General features: G+C 36.4%; 1 protein-coding gene and 1 non-coding gene across 8 annotated transcripts; one reads left to right on the top strand and one right to left on the bottom strand.

The window, feature by feature from the left end:
* Positions 1-27120, bottom strand: Smn1 (survival of motor neuron 1, telomeric). 7 transcript variants are annotated; one of them, XR_013436842.1, is made up of 11 exons: positions 26962-27119; positions 22925-22996; positions 20375-20494; positions 18866-19066; positions 18382-18537; positions 16781-16870; positions 15335-15442; positions 12288-12338; positions 3708-3733; positions 951-1481; positions 1-363 (listed from the first exon to the last, which is right to left on the bottom strand). XR_013436842.1 is itself a non-coding variant. In XM_013360201.4 (10 exons), exons 1-8 carry the CDS (start codon positions 27040-27042, stop codon positions 12291-12293), a joined length of 876 nt encoding a protein of 291 aa, XP_013215655.1. In that variant the 5' UTR covers positions 27043-27119; the 3' UTR covers positions 1-363; positions 3708-3733; positions 12288-12290. The 7 variants fall into 7 exon arrangements, 6 of the variants coding, with proteins under 6 accessions (XP_013215655.1, XP_021584547.1, XP_040128043.1 ...); XM_013360201.4 differs by lacking the exon at positions 951-1481; XM_021728872.3 differs by lacking the exons at positions 951-1481; positions 16781-16870 and having other exon boundaries at positions 26962-27120.
* Positions 1597-1664, top strand: LOC120885986 (small nucleolar RNA SNORD42). The gene has a single exon (XR_005728771.1). It is a non-coding gene; the product is annotated as a small nucleolar RNA SNORD42 (small nucleolar RNA).
* Positions 27121-27671: the final 551 nt, after the last annotated feature.

Raw genomic sequence — 27671 nt, 5'->3', positions numbered from 1 at the left:
TTCAGGGTTTCAAAATTTTTTATTTATTTTTAAAGGCAGTAATAAAAAGCTTAATATACTAAGAAAGTTACAATTATACAAATGCACTCAATAACAATTTGACAGATTGACTTTAATGCACTGAACATGACCTTGAGTTTTTTTAATTACTTACATTACCATTGTTCAGTCCCTTAAACTGATTATTCCCTAAAAACACCTTGCTGGTTATTTAGGCATAGAACACTACACAGGGGAAAATGCAGATGATGGTATCACCCAACCAAGTATCTGTGAAGATAATCCATGAAGATAAGGGTGAGACTTTTGTTCATATCAACCAGGGAACATCAAAATACCATTCTCCTTGGGAGAAAGTTGAACCTGAATTTGAAGGAAAAAAATAAATAAAGGCTAGGTCCAATTACAAAATATAAACCTTATAAAATCATAAAGAAATGAGAAAATATAAAGTAATACACTCATCAAACTAGAATAAAAATACAACACTTTTGTATAGAATACAAAAAATAAAAATATGCCAGTATAAAGACTTAATAATAATTTCAAAAAAAATTTAAGGAATACTAGTATATTATTTGTCCTACTAGAATTAAAAACATTATAAAACAATTATTAAAACTGTGTTAAGGGGCTGGGATTGTGGCTCAGTGATTCAGTGCTTGCCTAGCATGTGTGAGGCACTGGGTTTGATCCTCAGCACTGAATATAAATAAATGAATAGAATAAAGGTCCATCAACATCTAAAATCTTTAAAAAAAAAACCCATGTGTTAAAAATTTGTTTTAAATGATTACAACAGCAAAACTTTTTTTCCACAACTTCTCTTAACCATAGTATACTAATAACTAGAAAGTAAACCTAACCACCTAGAAATTATAACATCAAATGTTTTTAGGTTGAAAACAAAACTCAATTTAAGAATCACAAATCAGTCATGGTATATATACCTGTAATCCCACCTACTCAGGAAGATAAAATTGAAGGATCCAAATTTCAAGGCCAACCTGGGTAACTTGGCAAGTCTCTATCTCAGTGGGGCAGAGCAACCCTGGTTTCAATCCCAGTGATGCCAAAAGAAAAAGAAAGAAAAGAGTGGAGAACTGATATATTTAAGGATAAAAGAAAATATGGGAGTCTTATCAGGATAGTTCATTCAACAGAGGGCTACATAATACAATATTTTGTAATAAAATCTGAAGCACTAGCATGGTACTTGAAGTACCAGCTACTTGGGAGGTGAGGAATGACCAGTGCTTAAGCCCAGAGTTTGAGATCCAATCTGGGCAAGAGTAAGACTCTGTTTTAAAACGAAACAAAAACTGTACCATCCCATTTTGCCATTGTTGAAAAAAATGCTGTCTCTATTTTTTTTTTTTTAACCTTTTATGATTGTCTACAACAAGTGTACTTGCTAGGCTTGGGGATGTAGCTCAGTAGTAGAGTGCTTGCCTATACATGTGTACACTCCATCCTCGGCACTACAGAAAGAAAGAAAGGAAGAAAGAAAAAAAGATACTGTGACAATCTACAACTAAAAAAAAAAAAAAAAAGTATACTTGCTAAAGTCTATAGAAGTATATATAAAGTAATTGGGAGCATAAGAAGAAAAATTCTTAATCTCCTGAGACTTGTGATCTCTTTTAAGGAATCGACTGATGAACATATGTGGACAAAGTAATTGGAAGGTAAAAATATAGAAATAAAAACAATATTTGGACTGATCATTCTACTGCTACTTATGAATGTAAAAATGTTTTGCTGCTATGGAACAAAGATAGTTTTTAAAATTTTTTCAGTGCTGGGGATTGAACCCCAGAGCCTTATGCAATATTAGACAAGTGCTCTACCACTGAGCCACATCCCCAGGTCTGGCCTCATTTTCATCATCCATCAATACACATAATCTTGTTTTGTGTATATTTTTTTGTTGTTGTTTTTATGAGTGAAAACAGTATTTTTTTTTTCAAGTGTGAAGAACAGAAATGGAACTCCAGCAGGGGAAAGAGGGAACCCTATTTAGCAGGTTGCCCGTTATGTGTATTTTGTTTAAAAAGACACAGTATTTAACAAATATTATGATTCATTAACATTGAACTCACTCCTCACAGCAATATAACTCATGCCCAAATGAAGTTCTAAACAAAGTTATTTAATGCATGTATTTCCTCTGTAAAACACATCACAGAGGGGTGTGTTTTGCACCTAGGAGTAGAAGACAACACTTCAGCACAATGCATGCAGGCCATTTTAAACAGAAAAATCACAAAGAGAAGCCACAAAAATGAGAAACATGTGGTACTAAATAAACTGTTTTTGAAAGGGACACTTGATATAGGAGTTTATAGGAACTAAAATAAGAAAACAGGGGGCTGGGGATGTGGCTCAAGTGGTAGTGCGCTGGCCTGGCATGCTTGCGGCCCGGGTTCGATCCTCAGCACCACATACAAAGATGTTGTGTCCGCTTAAAACTGAAAAATAAATATTGAAATTTTCCTCTCTCTCTCTCTCTCAAAAAAAAAAGAAAAAAGAAAAGAAAAGAAAACAGAGCATGTTCAACCCCAATCAGGAATCTCTGTTGGGTACTCAAAACATTTCCTCTTCTGAGCATGTCTACAATGTCATCGAGTATTGACTTTGGGGTTAAAAATAAATTTGAGCAAGTGGACAGATGAGCAAATACAGAATCCACAAATAATGAGGTTCAACTGTTAATCAGTTTTATAAGCAACCTGGTACTATGGTGCACACCTGTAATCACAGGGACTTGGGAGACTGAGGCAGGAAGAATACAAGTTGAGGCTAGCTTCAGCAATTTAATGAGACCTTGCCTCAAAACAGAGCTGGGGATGAAGCTCAGTGGTAGAGCCCTTGTCTAGTATATGCCAGGCCCTGTGTTTGGTTCCTGGCAATACACACACACACACACACACTTAGAAATAGTAAACATAAATATCTGAAATAATTGGGAAAATAAACACTGAGAAAAAATTTAACATAGCTCTCAAACACATAAACAAAATACTAAACCTCACAATAAGATAAATTTAAAAATTATAAATTCTATGAAATGACCAATTTCAACTATTAGAGTAACAAAGATAGGGAGACTGAGGCAGGAGAATTGCAAGTTCAAGGCCAGTCTTAGCAATTTAGTAAGGTCTTAAGCAACTTAGTAAGACTCTGTCTCAAAATTAAAAAAAAGGCTTAGTGATAAATCACCTCTCCCAAAAATATCCCCAGTGCCAAAAATATAAAAAATAAAAATAAAAACAGACTGATGAAGATCCAGAGGTTTAGTAAACTATTGGTTAGCTTGTGGGAAACAAGAACTCTCAATGTTGGTGGAAATATAAACTAATACAACCTCTACTCTGAGTAATCTGTTAAAAATTAATTAAAATGCTAAGTGCATATCCAGTAGTTCTACTTCTCCATACTTAATCCTAAAGCTGTATTCATTCCTACAAAAGAATTATGTAATAAGAATATTGACTGTCATATTAAAAATTAAATGACTGGAAACAACCTCAACGTTTTTTTCATTCTACACCCTCAGCCTCAACCTAAACTTTCATCTACAAAAGCTCAACTAAATGCTATATGCATCTCCACATAAGAACATCCTGCACTATTTAAAAGAATGAGAAGGTTTTACATAGTGATATGGAGGGCTCTCTAAGATATATTGAAGAAAAAGTACTTACCTATTAAAGAATACTGTAAGAGTTACCTATAAAAATTTAAAAAAAATTAAAGTTTAAAGGGAGAATAATATATCATACTAGATTTATTTTAATTATATATTTTTTATTTCAGATAATTTTTTTTTAAGAAAACTTATCTTGGGACACAAATTTAAAAAAACACTATGGAAAATCTCCCTCATGTCCCTGTGTCTTCTATATCTTCAGAGATAATTCAAGTACTGCCTGGGCATAATTAATATATATACATACAAACACATAAATGTATATTTACACAAATAGCAGATTAACATAATACAATAGTTCTGCCTCTTGCTTTTTTCACTTAAATGTAGGTAGACCTTCCTATTAGACTATTTTATATAGAGGCAACAATATTCCTTTTTTTTTTTTTTTTTTTTTTTTGGTGCTGGGGATTGAACCCAGGGCCTTGTGCATGTAAGGCAAGCAATCTACCAACTGAGCTATATCCCCAGCCCAACAATATTACTTCTTAAAAAACAATTAAAAAGAATAACAAATTGTTAAACAACAATCTAACAAAAATAAATTTTAAGAATATACTGAATAATGTTCAAAAACAGATTCAAACTATTTTAGAACTTTTATAAACAAGAACTGAAAGACTACTTAAAATAATACAGGGAAAGATTACAGTAATTAGGTAAGTGCACAGAATGAAGACTTTACTGTTCTTTTTAGATAAGCAATATGACAACATGATGTTTAGAATTACTTAGAATCTAGGAACTCATATACAAAATTAATATATAAAATCACTTCCATGACACCTGTAAGCAAAAGAGTTCAAAATAGATTTTCTTTTTTAGGTCCTTGGGATTGAACCCAGCGTGCTCTACCACTGAACTACATCTCCAGCCCATTTCATTTTCTATTTAGAGACAGGATCTTGCTAAATTGCCAGGGCTGGCCTTGAAACTATGACCTCCAGCCTCAGCCTCCAGAGCTGCTAGGATTATAGGCATATGCCATTGCACCCAGATCAAATAGATTATAGCCACAAAGGAACATGTATCAGTAATCTCAAACTTTACATCTAAACCTATGTACTTGGTAATTATATGGTATCATTGCGTAGTACATTTTGTTTTAACCATCACAACAAACTCATCTTTCTAAAAACATGAAACAACTGAAAATTATTCTATTCTTCAGGGGATATAGCTCAGTGCAGAGGATTTGCCTAGTATGTGCAAGGCCCCTGGTTCCATTCCCAGCATCAGAAGAAAAAAAAAAGAGAGAGAGAGAGAAGGAGGAGGAAAACAGAAGAAGGAAGAAAGAAAGGAAATTGTTCTAAAATGGGAAAGATGATAATGATTTGCGTCATCCAGCCAAATATTCATGAAAAAATTATGAAACATTTGTTAAAACCAATTAGTCTTTTTAAAAATAATTTTAGTTGTAGATGGACATAATACCTTTATTTCATTTATTTATAGGTGGTGCTTAGGATTGAACCCACTGCCTCACACATGCTAGGAAAGGACTCTACCACTGAGCTACAACCCCAGCCCTAAAACCAACTAGTCTTTAGAAAAAGTGAGTAGCTGGAGGTGGACTTGTCTTACCACTAAAGACTATAAAACTGGGCATAACATATACCACTATTTCCAGGTACTAAGTAACAGATGGTGCAGGGCTGAGATTGTTGAGAAAGAGAAACCTTTGACATGGACTTAGCATTCACCTTTTTTGGCTAGTTATGGTTCCTAGACTAGGTGCCTATATATAAGTAGAGCTTGAGATTTCTGATATTCCTGAATAGAATTCAGTTCTCCAGTTCAGGCCTTGGACTAAGGCAGCTAGAATCTGAGCAAGCAAGGTGCAGAGAGTAGGAACTTGAAGAGAAAATGCTGCAGAAATGTTGGAAGTTTTCCACTTAGATCCGTGCTGAATTCTCAATTGTATGTATATAGGACATGTTTCTACAGGGCATGGCAAAAGCAGTTGCTGGGGAGCCAGGTGCATTACAAGTTCAAAGTCATCCTTAGCAAGGCTCAATCTCAAAATTAAAAAAAAAAAAAAATCTTAAAAGAGCTGGGAACGTGGCTCAGAGGTTAAGTGCCCCTGGGCTCAATCTCCAGTACCCGCCCCCCCAAAAATGCAGTTGTTGGGAGCTGACAAGAGAGTTCAGAGGTAATATACAGAGTTCCATGACCTATGGAACTACTATGTGGTCCAATGCAACTCATTTTACTGCTGTGAATGTTTTCTCATCTGTAAAATGAGAAAATAGCATCTAATTTGATGGATATTATAAAGATTAAACAAAATAACTATGCACATCATACAGAAATCAAAGTATAACTAATATGATTACTTATAAAGATAAGAAATTTTTCATGTGGTCGTTTTTAGTTTCCTTTGCAACAAAACCCAAATCCACTAAAATATATCTGAGTCTACTGAAACTAATATTTATAAAATAAGGTTTCATTTGTTCTTATTAAAAATCTTTATTGAAACATAAAGACTCATTAATGCTTAGGTATACTAATTCACATTTCTCATTTTTTATCCAGTAACCAAGGACTTTTTGTTTAAAAGAGAATATAGCCCAACCCTAAATCACATGCCATTTTTAAATGTAAAGGTCAATTTGTGTACTACAATCATATGAAAAGTTTAAGATTACAAAGGATCATGAATGCTTTACCAAAGCTTTTCTAAATATATTACCTAAATGTACTACATAAGATGGGTGCAGTGGCACACACCTGTAATCCCAGTTACTCAGGAAAACTAAGGAAGAAGAATCAGAACTCTGAGGCTAGCCCGGGCAACTTAAAACACCTTGTCTCAAAAGTTTTAAAGAGGGGCTGGGGATGTGGCTCAAGTGGTAGCACGCTCGCCTGCCATGCGTGCGGCCCAGGTTCGATCCTCAGCACCACATACAAACAAAGATGTTGTGTCCACCGAGAACTAAAAAATAAAGATTAAAAATTCTCTCTCTCCCTCTCACTCTCTCTTAAAAAAAAAAAAAAAAAAAAAAGTTTTAAAGAGGGCTGAAAGGAGCTCAGTGGTAGAGAGCTTGCCCTACATGTATAAGGCCTGGGTTTAATCCCCAGCACAGAAGAACAAACAAGAAAACGAAAACATATGCTGCATGCATTATCTCAGAAAGCAGTTAAACTCACAAACCTTTAAAAAAAATTGTGTGAGAGTGCATACTATATGATTCCATTAATGAAGTTCTAAAATAGACTTATTTTTTGCTCAGGAGTCAGAACAGTGGGGGGCAAGTGTGATGAAAGGTGCACAAAGAAATGTCCTGGGTTGAGGGAATGTTCTTTCAATACTGATTCAGCTTGATGTAAATCCTTACATTTTATCATATAAATATCAAAAAAAGTACCAGAGCCAAGGTTGGTGGCACACACCCGTAAACTCAGGAGGCTAAGGCAGAAGGATCTAGTTCAAAACAAGCCTCAGCAACTTAGAGAATCCCTAATCAACTCAGTGAGACCCTGTCTCTAAATAAAATACAAATAAGGACAGGAAATGTGGCTCAGTGGTTAATTGCCCCTGGGTTCAATCTCCAGTACCAAAAAAAAAAAAAAAATAGTTGAGTACTTCTTCAAATTCTCTACATTGTTCAATTAATTCTTTTGAAGGCCATGATTCATACAGAAAAATTATTTAATGCCCAGTACTTACTAAGATAACCAAATACTGAATGTCTTTTGTTTTCTATATATAAAACATGGACTTCATAGTAGTAGGAGTGGCTCTTCTTTCAGAATTTGATTTCTAAACTAAATATATTATTCTTCCACTCACCAGGAGCTTCAAGCACAAGACTGAAGTTCATAAAAACAAAACATTAACCTGTAGTTTCTTTCTGCTAAGAGTAACCATGCAAAAAATCTAAACTTAACAACATGACTCAGATACTAAGTAATCTCTGGATGATCCCTTAAGGAGATAGGGCACCTATGCACATCTCTTCTGAATGTAGGTATTGCTATAATAGCTCTGCTTTGATTTCATCGTTAGGATTATTCTAGATGTGTGGTTGGTGGTTTTGCTGTTTTCTGTCTGTACTAATGGGGGAAGCTGCTTCATTATTCTATATTTAAGTTAAGGTAAATATTATTTAAAAATAACTCTAGGTCAAACACTATTACGATTAACTCAACTTTCAAAACCATTCACCTAACAAAGAATTTATCAGAAGAAATACCTTCAGCTGGGTGCAATGGTACACACTTGTAATCCCAGCAAATCAGAAGGCTGAGGCAGGAGAATTTAAATTCAAAGCCAGCCTCAACAACTTAGCAAGGCCCTAAGCAATTTAGCAAGACACTGCCTCAAAATTAAAATAATGATAATAAAATGGGCTGGGAGGGTTTAATCCCTGGCACCATTTAAAAAAACTCTTCAATCTAGCAAGAATGCATGCCCAACTTCTTCATGATAAACAAAGATCGACCTGAAAACAATTTTGAAATTTTTCTTTTATTTACCATTTTCTCTTTCTTGACATTCCTTCTAGTCTAGGCTTGATACCTTTCCTGAATTTCAAAACTTGCCAGATATTGTAGATACAATGAAGAATAGAATATAGCTTTCTATAGAGGAAAGGCACATATGTAATCAAGAAAAATTATGTGGCCGGGTGAGGTGGCACATGCCTATAATTCCAGCAGCTTGGGAGGCTGAGGCAGGAGGAGCACAAGTTCAACGCCAGCCTAAGCAAAAGCAAGGAGCTAAGCAACTCAGTGAGACCCTGTCTCTAAATAAAATACAAAGTAGGGCATGGGATGTGTCTCAGTGGTCAAGTTCAATCCTTGGTACCCTGCCCCACAAAAAAGAAAGATTGATTCTGTGGAAAGCTATGTAATTTAAAAAATATATGTGTGTGTGTGTGTGTGTGTGTGTGTGTGTGTGTGTATAAAAAGCTGATTCAAAGAGAGTGAATTACATGGATGGGGACTAGTGGGTAAGATGGTTGGGTGGCATTAGGAATAGATATTCAAGTCAGGTGCAGAGACACACACCTGTAATCCCAGTGACTAGAGCTGAGGCAGGGAGAATCATGAATTCAAGGATAGCATCAGCAATTTAGCAAGCCCCCGTCTCAAAATAAATGTAACTAGGGATGTAACTCAGTGATAGAGGGACCCCGAGTTTAAAACAGTTAATTAAAAAAAGAAAAAAAATGGAATAGAGATACATTTGAACTATCCTAGGCCTCTAAACACACTATGCCCTGAAACTTCTGGCTTTGCACATTTACATGGAATGGTCTAAATTTCATACGCTACTAATTTTTCTATTTACCCTTTCAGATTTGGTGAATAACCTAGGTAAAGAACTCCAATTGAAGGCTAGAGTCAGCTCAGTGGTGGAGTGCTTGCCTACGTGTGAGGTACTGGGTTCGATTCTCAACACCGAATATAAATAAATAAAAGCAGGGCTGGGATTGTGGCTCAGCAATAGAATGCTCACCTAGCATGTTCGGGGCCCTGGGTTTGATCCTCAGCACCACATAAAAATAAATGAATGGAACAAAGGTATTGTGTCGGGCTGGGGATATAGCTCAGTTGGTAGAGTGCCTGCCTTGCATGCACAAGGCCCTGTGTTCAATCCCCAGCATCACACAAAAAAAGGTATTGTGTCCAACTACAACTAAAAACTATTTTAAAAAATAAATAAAAGTCCATTGACAACTAAAAAAAATATTTTAAAAAAAGAACTTCAAAAAAGGAGATCAGGGTGGGAAAAGTTAGGGAAAAAAGAAGATTGGGAAATAGGAAAAAAGCGGGGGATTGTTGGAAAGCCCTGGGAGAAACAAAGAAGAAAGTCATTTTTGTTTCTGATGAGAGAAAAGAAGAAGAAAAATGCAGATGTCAAGGTGTGTTTTAAAATACCGACCTTGCTTATGCTGAGGAGGAGGGTGGAAATGAGGAGCTGGAGGCTTAAAGTTGGAAATAAGGAGAGGGTGCTTGGAAATCAGGTCACCCAGCAGGAGCCCAGCACAAAGATCAAAGTGTCTGGGATGCTTATAGAAGGTCTGACAAAGAAGAAAGGGATGGGACCTAGGTAGAGGCTACAGGAGCCACCTGAACTGGTTCTATAGTATTCTTCTTGTGCTGAGCAGCCTCTGAAGGTCAAGGTCTTCACAGCCAGCCCTCTTCTGAATTAAAAGACCCACCATTCTGAAGCCAGGCTCTGAGTGACAAAATATTGTCCCTACAGTTGCCATAGAACTATTGTTTCTTCAAGTAGGAATGTGGTTTCTCTTGAACACGGCATAATCTTCTTTCTCTAAAACAAAATTAAAAAATCCACCACCAACAATAACAAAAACCAAAACCAAAAAAAAAAAAAAAAAAACTTCAATTGAATTAAAACAACTTTAACTAAAAAATGAAATATGGTAATTACTTTTTAAAAATTTCTTTTGTTGTTTTGCACTGTTAGCAATATACGTTTAATTTTTTTTTTTTTTTTTTGGGAGAGAGAATTTTGATATTTATTTTTTAGTTATCGGCAGACACAACATCTTTGTTTGTATGTGGTGCTGAGGATCAAACCCGGGCCGCACACATGCCAGGCGAGCGCACTACCACTTGAGCCACATCCCCAGCCCACGTTTAAATATTTTCATTTACATTATTTAAAAAGCACTCCTCCTAGGACTACATCTCACATTCTGGAAAACAGAAAAAAAAATATGATCTTCAAAAATTTGATTTTCAGGGCTGGGGATGTGGATCAAGCAGTAACGTGCTTGCCTGGCATGCACGGGGCGCTGGGTTCGATCCTCAGCACCACATAAAAATAAAGATGTTGTGTCCACCGAAAACTGAAAAATATTTTAAAATTCTCTCTCTCTCTCTCCTCTCTTTTTAAAAAAAAATGATTTTCAAAGAAACATGAAAGTTTCTACCAAGAATCAACATACCCACAATCTCTTACCAATGTCACAAAACAGAAAAATTTATCCTGAGACTAAGACAAAACAGAATCAAATTACTACATACATGAAGGTGTTTTCTGTAATGCTATTCAAAATGGAAAAATCTACTGCATAAAGGAATAGTGGCATATTAACTAGGCAAAGACATGCAAAATGTGACTTAGAACAGACAGACATACATGCAAATGTGTATGCCAAATGCTATGATGACATCCATTTCAAACTGTGGGCAAAAAGTATAAAATGGGGCTCAGTAGTACAGCATTTGTAGATCCTAGGTGAAGCCCTAGTTTGATCCCCAATACCACACACACACACAAAAAAAAAACAGAAAGTGCACAATAATATGTAAAAAAGGAATACAATGACATACACAGCTAATTTTTGCTGATTTAAAAAAATTAAATATATTTATTATATACTTTTAAACATACAAAAAATAGGAAAATAGTACAGTGAATATTCATATACATACTAGTTAGATTAACATTTTCCATGTACACTTCATACACAAACATACTTGGTGAAACCATTTAAAAATATTTTAGAGCCATTATAATATTTCATTCTGGAATGCTTCAGTGTACTAATTTAAAAATTTACTCTATAAACAAGTTTTATTATAACTCACAAAATCAGAAATGATCTAATATTTAAAATCCAATCCATATTAAAAATTTCCTCAATGCCCCCAACTCAAGGTTTTTACAAATGGCTTTCCTTATCAGAGTCTGTCAAGGCTATTAACACTGGGAACTAGTACAGTAGTACAGTGGGTGCTTGGCTTGCACAGGTTTTAATCACTAGTACCAGAAGAGATTTCACATTACATTGGTTTGTTATGTCTCTTATGTAACTTTTAATCAAGAATAGTTACCCAAACCATCTCCTTTTTTTCTTTCTGATATTTTGAAGAAACAAAACCAATTATCTTCTGTAACACTGCATATTCTAAAACCTGTTTCACAGTGTCTTCATTAATGTCTTTGAATTTATCATTCTATTTCCAATATTCCCTGCAAAATGGGAAATAGACCTAAAGGATTGATTAGATTTCAGTTAAACTTTCTTGACAAAGACAGTTCATAGATAATGCAGTACACTTTATACTACATCACAAATTAAAAAGCTGCCTGGCTATTCAACTGATGCTGGTCATGCAAAGTAAATACATGGGTAAATTACATTTTGTCTACATGGCCAACCAGCAAGTATTTGGTGAGATGATATTCTGACACCAGATTATTCTAGTGGGAATATAGATCAAATTTTTTTGGGGGGGTGAGGGGCACATATTAGGACACTCGACCAGAGTCACATTCCCAGCCCTATTTTGTATTTTATTTAGAGACAGGGTCTCACTGAGTAGCTTAGCAAGTCAATTTTTGCTGAGTCTGGCTTGAACTTGCAATCCTTCTGCTTCCTGCCTCCGCCTCCTGAGCTGCTGGGATTACAAGCATGCACCACCATGCCCAGCCCAAATTTTTATCTAATAGTTTTGGCATTATAATATCTTTAACTTTTCAACTTTTTAATATTTCAATTTTTTTAATTATTCAAAAAGCATTGGTTTTCCACAAATCAGAAAATTTATACAAAAATAAGATTCATTTTTATAATGATGACAGACTTACTCCTTAATTGAAATGTGAGCATCTCCCTTCTTTTTGATTTTGTCTGAAACCCTGTAAGAAAAGCAAAATAAAGGAAGTTAAAAGAATAGCATACACATTTATTTGTATTTATTTATATTTTTAGCATATTTTTATACAGATGTTAAGAAAGTTTCATTTTATTAATTTTATTTAACAAAATATCATCATAAATTAAATTTATTGGCTTCCAATATGTTTTTAAAGTGATTGATTCCAAAGTAAAATATTAAGTTGGAATTAAACATTTTTTATTTTAATAAGGCCAATTATATTCCTAAGGTCCCTTACACTTTCTAAGAAGTAAAAGGTACAGTGTAATCTACCCATTTGTTAATATAAAACTGGGATGTGGGTGTAGGTCCTGGGATCAGTCCACAGCATCACAAAAAAAAAATAAATAAATAAATAAAACCAGCACTCAATAAAAATGTAAAAGATAAAACAAAATTAAAAAATCAATACTGATATTTACTGTTTCTCCTCGTCAGATCTAGCCCAAATGTCTTAGGTATCCTTCTTTCTGCCTTTTATCTTTCCCTACATCTGTACCACTTGTAGTGGCTTTCCATTCATTACCAATGTATACCTATGAGGCCAGAAGGTACACTGGAACTGACTTTTTACTAATGAGGACAAAAAAAAGTTAGAACCCATTTTATGTTATTCCAATAACATTAATCTTTTATTTTGAGCTAGGGTCTCACTAAGTTGTTGAGGTTTGTCTCTAACTTGTGATCCTCCTGCCTCAGCCTCCTGAGTTGCTGGGATTACAGGTATATGCCACTGCACCTGGCTAAAATAGGAATTTTCAAAATACACAGGAGACAGTGCATAAGAATTTGGAAAAGCCAGTTAGCAGAATCAAAAACTAGAGCTAGAGCAGGCTCGGTGGCACATGCCTATAATCCCAGTGGCTTGGGAGGCTAAAGCAGGATTGTGAATTCAAAATCAGTCTCAGCAACTTAGCAAGGCCCTAAGCAACTTAGTGAGACTCTGTCTCTAAATAGAAATCCTGGATTAAAAAAAGCAGGGAGGGGGACTCTTTGAGGGATATAGTTCAGTGGTAGAACACTACTGGGTTCAATCCTCAGCTCTTTGACCTGAAAATAACAATTCTAGAAATCATAAGGAAATGATACACAAGACAATTAATATATAAAAATGGTTACTATCAGAATAAAAAGTTGCTAATGTTCATCAATTGAGAAACTATGAACTTATTCTGAACCAAGCTTATCATAAGCCAGGTATTATTCTACAGAGATCCAATGTTATCAAGACAGACAAGGTCCCTGATGTTATGGAGCTTATATTCCACTGGAAGGAGACAAATAGGCATGAAAAATTATACCAAGGAGTGAATGATAAATGTGACTTAGAAACATAAGTGAGGTAAAGTGGTAAGAGAATAAGGAGTATCACTTCTGCACTGAGAAGGAAAGGTGAAATTTAAGGTGATATCTAATCGTAACAAGCCAAAAAGAAAAGATGTTCAACATCATTCAATCATCAGGAAATGCAAATCAAAACCACAATAAGGGACTATCTCATACCCACTACAGTGGCTATCATCAATCATAGAGATAATAAGAAGTGTTGAAAAGGACATAAAGAAAGAACTCTTTCCCATGAACTTTGGAAAAATTTGGCAGTTTCTCAAGAAGCTGAACAAAGTAATCATGAGTCAACAATTCTACTTATAGTATGTACCCCAAAGAAATGAAAATATGCTCATAAAATTTTACGTAAAAATTTTCATAGCAGTATTATTCAAAATAGCTCCAAAAAGGATTCCTTTTATCAACTGATGAATTGATATTGTATAATAGGTATATTATGCATAAAATGGATTGTTCAGCTGTAAAAAGGAATAAAGTACTGGTATATTTGGCAACTTGGATGAACCTTGAAAACACTATGCTAAATAAAAGAAGCCACAGATAAAAGACTATACATAGTATAATTCTGTATATATGAAATGTCCAAAATAGACAAATCAATGGAGACAGAAAGCTTATTGGCTGCTAGGGCTGGGAAAATTGAGAGTACAGGGTTTGTTTTGGGGGTGATGGAAATGTCCTAAAATTGATTATGCTGACAGTTGCATGGCAATTAATATATTAAAAACATAAACTTTTGACTTGTATACTTCAAAAGGGGAGCTGTATGTCATGAGGATTATATCTAAATAAGGTTTTATTAGAAAAAAGAAAATATTCACAGCAACACAATTTTTAATAGCCCCAAACTGGAAACAAACTGGGAAAACACACATCATACTCTGCAAACTAGAGTAAAAGTTTTGAACATAAAGATTCATCAGTGGTAGAATGAATTAACAGATTATAGTATATCTACTCAATGAAATGTAACCTAGCTATCACTACACATAATAATGTAGATTCAGCTCACAAACAAAACATTGAACAAAAAGCGCAACCAGCCAGAGCTAAGTGTAGCTCAATGATAAGAGTGCTTGCCTAGGATGTATAAGATCCAAGATTTGGTATCTAGCACAGCAAAAAAGAGAGAAAATCTGTTTTTTCCCCATTACCTATAATTCATTTTATTTCATATCAAAGCAAAAAAGCTACTGAGATTATAAAATAATTTAAGGGGAAATACTGGAGAATGATACTGGCCAAATTATACTGTTACATTGTATGAATGTATGACTATGTAACAACAAATCCCGCAATTATGTATAACTATAATGTACCAATAAAAAAATATGGATAGAAAAGTAATTGAGGGGGCTGGGGATGCGGCCCAGGTTCGATCCTCAGCACCACATACAAAGATGTTGTGTCCGCCGAAAACTAAAATAAATAAATAAATATTTAAAAATTCTCTCTCTCTCTCTCTTTAAAAAAAAAGTATTTGAGCTGAGCCTAGTGGCATAAGCCTATGATCCAAGCTACCAGATACTTGAAGGCCTGAGGAGGTAGGATCTAAGTTTGAGGCCAGCCTGGGTAAGACTCTGCTCAAAAAAGAAAGAAAAAATGCTTGACTTGGCCATTACTTACCATATAATAGCCAGTATGATAGCCACTCATATACCAAGAGATTAACATGCTTCCCAAAGCATCAGCATCATCAGAATCTGGACATATAGGAGGTGGTGGGGGAATTATCTGAAACGGAAAAAGATCTTTAATTCAGCAAACAAAAACATGAAGTCTGGAGATCTGTTTTACACAGAGGATGCTGGGTATTAATTGTATCTTCTCCAACATATCATGGCACGTCCTATTTAAGTTTTTTTTTTTTTTGAATATTTGGAAAAAGTTAACAGTAACAAAAAGACCAAAATTAAATTTAACAAAGATCAAAAGATACTAGGCCTGGCCTAGGGTGGTAGCACAATGGTAGAGCACTTGCCTAGCATGTATAAGGCACTGGGTTCGGTTCTTAGCACCGCATATACATAAATAAAAATAAAGGTCCATTGTCAACTAAAAAAAATATTTAAAAATTTAAAAAGATACTATGCAATTCAAAATATTAGATGTTCTAATTTGATTAGACTATTTTTCTGTTTCATTATGAAGACATGAATAGAAAGACCAAGCACCTTATTTTTCCTACACACACATACACAGTACTTCATGACCATTTTAAGTAAAGGTCCTAGGTAGAATATTTGCCCTATCCCTACCCCAAAACAGCCTGCCAAACTCTATTTATATCTATTGTTAACACCTAAATATCATCATCAGAAATAAGTTACATGATCAAAAGCTAATATCCAAAGTATATCCAAGGGGTGTAAAACAATCAACGTCTTATATGTGGTGTAATTGAGTCCTTTCTTCCTTTTCCTTTTTTTGGTGGAGTTATACCTCCAGTCCTAACTGTGTCCTTTTTCCCTTTTTTGGAAGTACTAGAAATTAAACCCAAGGGTGCTTTACTACAGAGCTATAGCCTGCCTGCTGACATACACCTTTTAAAAATATTTATTTAGTTATAGATGGACACAATACCTTTATTTTATTTATAATTTTTATGTAGTGCTGAGGATTGAACCCAGAGCCTCACACATGCGAAGCAAGTGCTCCACCACTGAGCTACAACCCCAGCCTCTCCTCCATTTTTTTATGTTTTATTTTGAGACAGGGTTTCATTAAGTTACCCAGACTGTGCTTGAGCTTTCTATCCTTGGGCCTCAGCCTGCTGTGTAGTTGGGGAAGGCACAGAGGTTCTTCCTATTAGGAGCTACCTCATATAGAAAGACACCAACTTTTGCTAGGAAAAAAACAGGCAATACATATAGTTCAGAATTGGGGTTCTGATAACACTGTCTGAGTAACAGAAGGGAATTCAAAATGAAAACTGAGGTTTAGTGCAAATCTTTTCTCATTATTCTGTGGCCCAAGGAATGATCTAAAATGATAATTCCTAATTCCCTATATTCTGCTAAATTCCAAACTATATAAAAAATCAAAATTTAATATGAATTCTTTTGTACTTACTGGTGGTCCAGAAGGAAATGGAGGTAGCCAACATGATAGGAAGTGGGGTGGTGGAGGTGGTGGTGGTGGGCCACTGAATTTTAGACCTGGCTATAAAGAATGTTTCAAAGGAAAATTAATTTACTAATTTCAATGAAGGGAAAGAACTGAAACCCAAAAGAAAAAAAATATTTACCCAGAATAATATTGTATCTTACATATAAAAAAGATACGTATCAAAAAGTGGAATTTTATTTACTAAATCCTAGAGTCAAAGAGACCCATAAGTCAAATAATAACCTCTAGATTTTTCTCATTTCTTTTCTATGTAAACATTAAGGAAATAAAATCAAAGTAAGGAAGATTTTTAATTACCTAATGAATCAAAGACAGTGCATTCAGCAAGCTATTTCAATTATAAAAGATTATATACTCTCCCCTACTTCTATTAACTACATTATATAATCTTTGTATGAAAGCCCTGTCATAAATGCTTAGAGCACATACTGTGAAAATTAGTAAAACCTCTCATCTAACAAAAATCAGCCCCAAGACTAAAGAAACATAATTTTAAGAGCTTTGATCATTTTATGTTCAAGAACCTCTAATACAGTGTTAACTCAATAAAAAAAAGCTATCATGAAAAATCTTAAGGAGAATCGTGATTTTTAAGTTATTATCAGAATACCACACTCTTTCACAAAAAACTAGATATGGACATCGCTTGGGTTCTAAAACAACTTACCCTATAATAAGACCTTTTTTTTTTTTTTTTGGTACTGGGGACTGAATCTAGGGCACTCTGCCACTCAGCTACATTCGTCATCTTAGTCCTTTTTATTTTATTTTTTAAGTTTTGAGACAGGGTCTTGCTAAGTTGCTCAGCTGGCCTTGAACTTATGATTCTTCTGCAAGAGCCTCCTGAGTCACTTAGATTACAGGCATTTGCCACCATACCTGGCATAAAAATAATTTTCATTTAAAATGATTAATTTTTGTCGGGCTCAGTGGTGCATGTTTATAATCCCAATGACTTGGGAATCTGAGGCAGGAGGATTGCCAAGTTCAAAGCCAGCCTGAAAGAGCCACAAATAAAAATAGTGTAAATCCACAAAACAATCTGGGGACTCCTCAAAATTTTATCCATATTAGATGTAAAATCTGTATTCTTCCCTCCCCCCCCAAATATCTGATATGGGTAACACATGGAACTACATAGCATATTGTCCAGGTGATGACAGAATATTATTATTATATTTTACATATAATAATATATATCTTTTTTTTTTTTTTGGTGGTGCTGGGGATTGAATCCAGGGCCTTGTACATGCGAGGAAAGCACTGTATCAACTGAGCTATATCCCCAGTCCTATATCTTCTAACTTCTAAGAAACTAAATTATTATTATTAAGTCTAATACCTACTACTCCACAAAAGTTGTTTGGTAGGTCTTTCAATATGAACCATTTTGCATCATTTTTTTTTTTTTTCAAAAAATTCTCACCTGTGTAAGTATAACATCTAAAGAGAGCTATCAAAGTTTCACAGGGAAACTACTCAATGGAGGAGTTAATTTCCAATATAAATTATTTCTGGAAACCTTTTCTGGATAATAGGTTTACCTTTCCTGGTCCCAATCCTGACCCTGGCATTGGGGGTGGTGGAGGGAGAAAACAGTCCCATGGAGTTGCTTTTGACTTGATGTTATTTGGTTTATTTCCAGGAGACCTAGAGGAGTTTTCACTTTCATCTGTTGAAACTTGACTTTCATTTTCATTCTTTAAAAAGAAAAAAAAAAATTGTGTTATATGAAAATGACACCTATGGTCCCAGCTACTTGGGAGGCTGGGGCAGGAGGATCACCTGAGCCCAGGTGATCAGTCTGGGCAGCACAGGGAGGCACTATGTCAAAAAAATAAATAAATAAAAGAGAAAGAAATAATGTCTCAGTGGATTTTTTTTAAAGGATGGGGTCTTGCTATGTTGCCCAGGTGGGTGTTGCAGCTGGACTCAAGTGATCACTCATCTCAGCTTCCTGAATAGCTGAGATTAGAGGCATGCACCACCCTATCCAGCTCAGGAACCGAAATTTTTTTGCATCCTTACCTCCTGAGTATTCTGTTCTATATTATTAGCTACTTCAGAGGTTGGGGAAAGCAGATCAGACAGATTTTGCTCCTCTCTATTTCCATATCCAGTGTAAATCACAATACAGGTTTCTCTCTTAAAATCAACTGAAGCAATGGTAGCTGGATAAATACAGCCATCTTCTGACCAAATGGCAGAACACTTATCACCAACTTTCCACTACAAATGAAAGATATGCACACAAATACACACAATTATTTCTTGAAAGAGAGTAAACTGTAATCTTATTTAGATGGGATAGGGGTGACAGGTATAGTGGACAGTCTCTAATACATTTGGAAGGCAGAAAGAGAAAATGGCTTAGGACCAAATCCATGCAAATTCCAGCTTTTGCATTTATATAATCATGGACAATGTTCTTAAACACTTTTGAGTCATCTTTTACCTGTCTATAGACTGGTTATAATACAGTCTACCTCCATATTTGATGTGAAGAGAAGCAGGAAAAGTATATTAAATGCCCAGCACCAGCCCAGCTCTGTGCCTGCCACAGAGCCACGTTAACTCTCTTCTCCTTTGGTAATGACGAATTTAAGGCTGACTAAGAAGACAGCTTCCAAGTCAACTGTTTCTAATTAACAGAAACTACCTTAACCCAGGATTTTTGGCTGTCTGGAATTAGCAATTTTAGTGTTTTTGAAAAACAAAAAGGATATCTATCTCAGTTTAAGAAATAAACACTGCTGATTCAGTATAAGGCCCTCAGTTACTCCTCTCAAACAGCATCATCACCTTTCCTCTATTCCATCCTCAAAGTAAATCTTGTCTTGATCTTTTTTGGTTTTTTTTGGTAGCAGGGATTGAGCTCAGAAGCACTCAACCACTAAGTCACTTCCCCAGCCCTATTTTGAATTTTATTTAGAGACAGAGTCTCACTGAGTTGCTTAGCGCCTTGCCATTGCTGAGGCTGGCTTTGAACTCACAATCCTCCCATCTCAGCTTCCCAAGCCGCTTACACTTCCCCAGACCTATTTTGTATTTTATTTAGAGACAAGAGTCTCACTGAGTTGCTTAGTGCCTTGCCATTGCTGAGGCTGGCTTTGAACTCACAATCCTCCCATCTCAGCTTCCCAAGCCGCTTACACTTCCCCAGACCTATTTTGTATTTTATTTAGAGACAAGAGTCTCACTGAGTTGCTTAGTGCCTTGCCATTGCTGAGACTGGCTTTGAACTCACAAACCTCCCGTCTCAGCCTCCCAAGCCGCTGAGATTATAGGCATGTGCCACCGTACCCGGCTTTTGTCCTGATCTCAATATTTGTCAATCCTAACTAATATTCCCTATACTTTTATTATTAACATGTACATTCCTAAATAACAGAGAGTGTAATAGTCGTTTTAAAAGTTGCAAGATCACATGTCAATAGAAAACACTGTACAAATTAATCATTTAAGTTAAAGGTATTTGACACTATTCAATAAGAACAGAAGAAATTCTCTGAAGTTAAATTTCAGTTTTAAAACAACCTGTTTCACGGGAGTTGTAGTATTCTTCTTCTGGCTTTTATTCTTCTTAACAGGTTTTCGCCTGGGTGTGCCCTTTGGCTTATCTGAAGTTTCACAAATGTCACCATTCTTTAGAGCATGCTATGAAAATAGAAATAAAAATGTACACATTATAGAATGATACATTTAAAAATGTCAGAGTATAACTCAGTTTCTACTATAAGCTGGTCTCAAGGCTCATCACCTCGAAAGCCTATATTCCTCTTTTCATTATCTCACATTCTACAGGAACTGCCCATGAAAATGGTGTCCACCTGAATACCAGCTCTAAGGACTCCCAAATCAAGTTTTCATGCTCTCAGCCTCTGTAACAATAGACAGTTACTATTTCAATTGATCACCTCCTCCTTCTTGATATTCATTATAATTTAGATGACGCAAAAATGTAAGGCCCCAGGGCTGGGTTGTGGCTCAGCAGTAGAACACTCGCCTAGCACATGCGGGGCTGTGGGTTTGAACCTCAGCACCACATAAAAATAAATAAATAAAATAAAGGTATTGGGTTCAATTACAACTAAAAAATAAATACTAAAAAAAATTATAAAAATATATAAGGCCAAAAAAAAAATATATATATATATATATATATATATATATATAAGGCCCCAATGCTTTAGTTATTTCTCTAACCAAGTCTTACACTTACCCGTTCCGGTCTTTACTTGCTCAAGGTAATCTATTTCCACTAGTTCAATTATAATGCTTCCAAAGCTCCTATCCGGGTCTGAATTTTCTCCTTAGTTTAACCCAACATTTTGAATTATCAATTTTACATTTTCACACTCAAAGTGAATAAACCTAATTACCTTTTCCCCAACAAGTTCTTTTCCTCCTTTACACAGACTAATTCACCCTTCAATATGATCAACCCTATCCCACATTAAGCCCCATTTCAATCTGTATTTTACAGAACTCTTAGTAACTCTTTCTGAGCCAACTTCTAGTTTCATTGAATAATGGAAGGCATTAAAATATCTAGAATTTGGATACAAAGATGACACATGACCTGATCCTTAACTCATGTTACAAGTGTAATTATGGAAAGAAGTGGACTCTCTCTGCCTGGTGCTTTGCATAAATATATGTTCTGTGTGCTCATTGTAAACAGGATGATGGATAACCAACAAACACTTGATGCTCAATAAGACTAAATATTTTGAACAGTGAAGAAAATGAAGATGTTAAACATTTATATAAATTTCTTATTTCAGCCACAGAACCAGACTTTACTTCCTAAAAAACGTGTACAATCCTACATCAGAAACACTTAACTTGACACCCAACTCATGGGATTTGGAAGGATTAGTTTAATTGGGGCTAGGGATGTAGCTTAGTGGTAGAGTGTTTATCTAGCAGGCATCAAGCCCTAGATTCAATCCCCAGTACTTAAAAAAACAAAACAAAACAAAAACAGCACCACTAACAAAAAAAACCCAAACCCCAAATACCAAAATATGTAAAGCACAATGCATAGAATTTTGTCATACTCTATAGTTATTTATTATTAATTATTGTATTACTGCTATTTATATCATCATTATATCACTAAAAGCTTATTAATTGTTTAAAAATGTAATTCAGACTGTCCTTTTCCTACTTATCTGAACTAGAGGACATCTTCCTTTTTCTTTCTTTTCTTCCCTTCCTCACTTTCTTCTTCCCTCCTCCCTCCCTCCCTCCCTTTCCCCCCACCTTTTTTTTCCCCCCAGTACTGGGGATAAAACCCAGAGGTGCTATACTATTGAGCTACACCCCAGCCTTTTTATTTCTTATTTTGAAACAGGGTCTCACTAAGTTCTTAGGCTGCCCTTGAACTTGGGATCTTCCCGCCTCAAACTCCTAAGTGGTTGGGAGTAAAGACATGTGCCACCATGCCTGGATAAATTAGAGGATATCTATAGTTTGATATAATGTAAAAGTATTTAAAAAAATAAAAGTTTAAAATACTGAAATTGCTTTTGCAAAAGGAATGACATGCAGATATGCTATCAACTTCTAAAGGATGATTAACTCACCCATATTTTATTTATTTATTTTCATGTACTGGGAATTAAACCCAGGGGTGTTCTATCACTGAGCTATAGTGCAATTTTTTTGAGCTGGGCATGGTGGTCCACTCCCCAACAGAGCAGGAGGCTGAGACAGGAGGATTGCAAGTTCAAAGCCAGCCTCAGCAACAGCAAGGCACTAAGCAAATCAGTAGGACCCTGTCTCTAAATAAAATACAAAATAGGGCTGGGGATATGGTTCAGTGGTTTAGTGCCCCTGAGTTCAATTTCTGATATCCCTCCCAAAGGCAAGGTATTGCTAAATTGCTAAGGCTGGCCTTGAACCTGCCTCAGGATGAGCCAGTGGGATTACGGGCATGTTCTACCACACCTGGCTAACTCATTTTATTATCTAAGCTTCAAAATGAAAACAAAATAATATGTACTTCAATGTCTTACTGTTACCAATTATTTTTTGCAAATGAATAACATGAAGGAATAGGGAAAAATAAACATTTCATACCTTAAAGGAAGCCACAGCCTTATCATAAGCTTTAATCAATGCTGTATCATCCCAAATGTCAGAATCATCACTCTGGGAAGGGAAAGGAATAGAAACAATTCATGTTCAGATACACTTTATCAAAAATGTATGTTAGGGGCTAGGGATATAGCTCAGTTGGTAGAGATGCTTGCCTCACATACAAGGCCCTGGGTTTAATCCCCAGCACCACAAAAATAAATACGTGGTTATCAGAAACTATTTACAAAAAAAAAAAAAGTATGTTAGTACCAAGAGCCATCTTATCCAGACTTAATCAAGCATATATGAAGAACTCTAAAACCTCAATAAAAAGAAAACAATCCAATATAAAAAGAGGGTAAAAGACCTGAACTGAAGAAGATATGTGGATAGCAAATAAGCACATAAAACAAAGATCAACACCATTAGTTATTAGGAAAATACTCATTAAAATCCTAAGATACTACTATACCCTTATTACAACATCTAAAATTAGAAAGATGGACTATAGGGCTGGGGTTGGTAGTAGAGCACTCTCCTAGCATGTGTGAGACACTGGGTTCAATCCTCAGCACCACATAAAAGAATAAATAAATAAAAGTATTGTGTCCATCTACAACTAATATATATATATATATATATATATATATATATATATATATATATAAGCCCTACTATACCAAATGTTTGCAAGGATAAGGAGCAAATGGAACTTACATACACTGCTGAATAGAATGTAAAATGATACATACACTTTTGAAGAGTGTGGCAACTTCTAAAAGACTTAAAATAATCTACCTCATGTCCAAAAAGAAAATGAAAGCATTTGTTCCTAAAATTAATTATACCAATATTCATAGGAAATCTAAAACAGTCCCCAAATGGAAACAACCCAAATGTTCATGAACAAGTGAATGGAAAAAGTACAACATACACACACAGTGGGATACTACTTAGCAATAAAATAAGATAAACTGACATACACAAAATGGATGAAAATCAAAACAGCTATAAAAGATACTGTATGATTTCATGTTTATAAAATTCTAAAAAATTCAGACTAATCTGTGGTGACAGAAAGTAGATCAGTAAAGGGAGGAAAAAAAGTAAATCATGGGCTGGGGTTGTGGCTCAGCAGTAGAGTACTTGCCTAGCATGTGCAACGACCTGGGTTCCATCCTCAGCACCACAAAAATAAATAAATAAAATATATTAAAATTAAATTAAAAGATAAATATTAAAAAAAAAAGTAAATCAGTGGCTGGGAATAAAAGAAAAGGAGGAATGGGAGGAGAGCATCATAAAGGTGGAATCCAATTGCTCCAAGGCCACCATGCTATAAGGAAATCCAAACCAATCTACACATTGAGACCACAAGGAGATATCCTGGAACTACATGAAAAAATGCTCTGCTGCTCCCTAGCTGCCCAGTCCCCTGCTACATACATATGTAGCTCTCGCAACTGTATGTATGCTACCACATGAGAGCGCTGAACAAGAACTGCCTAGCAAATTCCTGACCCACAAAAACCCTGAGTGGTTCAAACAAATCATTACTACCATTAAGCCACTAAGTTTGAGTGATTTGTCACACAGCAATCCAGAAGATTAGGTAACTCTCAGTAGCTCTAAAGTTATTCCTCATGTCCTGCCATCTTTTATTACTTCTCAACTCCTGGAACTTCAACTGTGCTCTCTTGAGCAATTAGTAAAAAAAAAAGCAACCTCTTCTATGAAGTTCCCATCATCTTGCTCTAACCAAAATCTGCCTTTCCCTGAGGATGCCACTTTCCTTGAAGCAATCTCAAAAGGCAGATATTTTCTCTTCCATACTCTTCATAGCCCTACACCAGAGGTGGGGAAGAATATTCCTTGTTCCTTACTTCCATTTTCAGATTATTCTCCTTCCCATCTCTCTAAAACATTCCCAGTCCACTGGGCGCAATTGCACATCTGTAATCCCAGTTAATTGGGAGTCGGAGGCAGAGTAATCACAAATTCAAATTCAAGTCCACTCTCAGCAGCTCAGTGAGACCCTGACTCAAAAAGGGCTAGGGATGAGTAACTCAGTGGTAAAGCACCTCAGGGTTCAACTCCCATACCCTGCCCTCAAAAAAATTCTGTCATCAGTCTGCAGTTGCAGTCATCCACAACCTCCTGGGTCACTCTTCCTCATTCTTTAAAGTTTACATGTCAGCATCCTAACACTAGTCCTGTCAGAATTTTTGGTGACTTAAACACAGATGTAAATTATCCTTCCAATACCCTAATCCTCTGAGTCTTTAAACTCCTCTGCCAACAAGGTTGGACATCCTCAAAGTCAGCTACTCACTTTTATGGTCTTTGTTTATCATGAATAATAACTACAACCTATCCATAAATTCAATTTCAAGAATCCCACACTCTAATAACCACCTTCTAAGATCTGCAATTTATTACTTCTAGTAGCCTGATGACAATCATTTAGCTTCACTGAGACTGGCAATCCTCACAATTTTTAACTGTCTCTCAGCATTTTAATGTCCTCACTTCCTTTTCTAGCCAGCCTAAATTCTATGGTCCATCATTAAGATAACCCAAGAGGGAGAGGGGCGCCTGGGGTTGTGGCTCAGTGGCAGAACACTTGCCTCGCACATGTGAGGCACTGGGTTCAATCCTCAGCACCACATTAAACAAACAAACAAACAGATATTCTTTTTCAAAAAGGATAACCCATATGTACCTCTCTCTCATTTTTTTGTACTGCTGGGTGTTGAACTCAGTGCCTCACTCACACTAAGTAAGTGCTGGACCACTGACTGAGTGAGCCCTCCCCTCACTTCTTCATATCTACCTGGCAAAATTATAATACTCCTAATTTCAACTCTTGGTTTATTCTATGCCTCCACTCACTCACCTGAACTTAACTGGAGAAAAATACAATCATGTCTGACCTCCTACGACTCACAACCCCAAATCTCAAGTAAGCCTTCATGATGCTTATCCATTTACACTAAATTTTCCTCCTCCAACACTGATCCCCTCTCCTAGGGAACTACTTCCTGTCTTTTCATATTTCAAACCTTCAACACCTCCTCCCCCCTCCTTCCACCCAGCTGATGACCTTGCCTCTTTCTCTAAGAGAATGGCAAAAATCAAAAGAAAACTTTAACAATCTCCTGCTACCATGTCTGCCCCTTCAGAGATCTGTAACCCAAATAACTTTCACTATGCTTCTAAGGAAGGTTAAATTCATCCCTCTCACCTACTTTACCTATTGCTCCAGAATTCTCTTCTCTTTACGAATAATTAATTTTTCCAACTTTGCTGAATCTTTCCAATCATAGCCCATAAAGAAACTGAAGCATGTGGCTTGCATCTTAAAAACAAATACCAAAATTTTAAATCTTCTTTACCTCATACCCTCCCTCATCTATTGCCCACTTGCTCTAACTTCTACTTATAATAAAATTCCTTTAAGTATTTGTCTTTTCCCACGCTCAACTTCAATCAGATTTCACCGTGTCATGATCTAGACTGAGCTATGGGATCTTCCCTCTTCCCCATCTCAGTGCATCTCAGTAAATGGCAACTTTGCTTTTCAACTGCTCAAGATAAGTTCAGTGTCACCCTCGACTTTTTTCTCTAAAACATTCTTATCGAATCCACCTGCAAATCCTGGTCTCTCTGATGACAAAGTATATCTAGAACCTAAAACCTTTAGTCTAAATCCACTGCTAACACGCGGATCTAGGTCTGGATCATTTCAATAAACTCCTACCAGGTTTCCCTGCTCCCCTTTGACCCTGCCTACCCTCCACCCAGGTCAGGAAAGAGTAGACAAATCACGATGCAGTATGGCCTCGCCTCAAAGCCATCAAGGGCCCCGTCTGCGCACGGAAGGGGCCTGTGGATGGGGCTCACAAGTAGAGGAGTGGGGAAAGATGTAAAGCAGGACCTTAGCACCCGCGAACAAACCGGTCAGGTCCTGCCCGGAGGCCAACGCTACCAGCACGCACTGGGCGCATGTACCGAGGCTCCGCGGACCGTGACCTCACCTGGCCTGTGCCGCGCCGGAACAGCACCGAGTCTTCCTGCTCGGGGACGCCGCTGCTACCTCCACCTGGACCCATCGCCATGGCGAGCTTTCTGGAGGACGGACGGCGTGGGGTGCAGACCCAAGATGACGACTTCCGCCGCGGGGGCTTCTGGGACCGGAAGAGCACAGTGACCCGGAGGGCGGCTTGGGCGACACTTCAAGCTGCCTTTGGATTGTTACTTCCCTCGCAGCCTGGTCGCGTGGGCGCTTCTTTCCTCTCTCTCCCAACTCTTTGATTTCGCTTTGTTGTATTTTTGTAAAGTGATTCCATCAGGGTTCCATTCTTTCTTTCTTTTTTGGTACCAGAGATTGAACCGAGGGACACTTAACCACTGAGCCACATCCCAGCCCTTATTTTTTAATTAGGGACCCTAAAGTTGTTTAGGGCCTCACTTAGCTGGTGGAGTTGACGGCTCCCGCCAGGGTTTTGTGTTTTGCCTTGTTTTAAACAATAAATTCTCAGCAAATGTTAATGGAAGGTAATTAAGAAAATGAGGGTCAGCACCCCGGAGTGGTGGCGCACTCCTGTAATCAGGCCCAGCGAGTCAAGAGGCTGAGGCAGGAGGATCTCAAGTTCAAGCTAGCCTCAGCAGTTTAAGGAGGACTTAAGCAACTCGGTGAAACTCTGTCTCAAAATAAAAAGGACTGGGGATGTGGCTCCGTGGTGCA

Source organism: Ictidomys tridecemlineatus, chromosome 1 (assembly GCF_052094955.1).
Source record: "Ictidomys tridecemlineatus isolate mIctTri1 chromosome 1, mIctTri1.hap1, whole genome shotgun sequence".
Classification (NCBI taxonomy): Eukaryota; Metazoa; Chordata; class Mammalia; order Rodentia; family Sciuridae; genus Ictidomys; species Ictidomys tridecemlineatus.
This window is presented reverse-complemented; position numbering and strand designations above follow the sequence as displayed.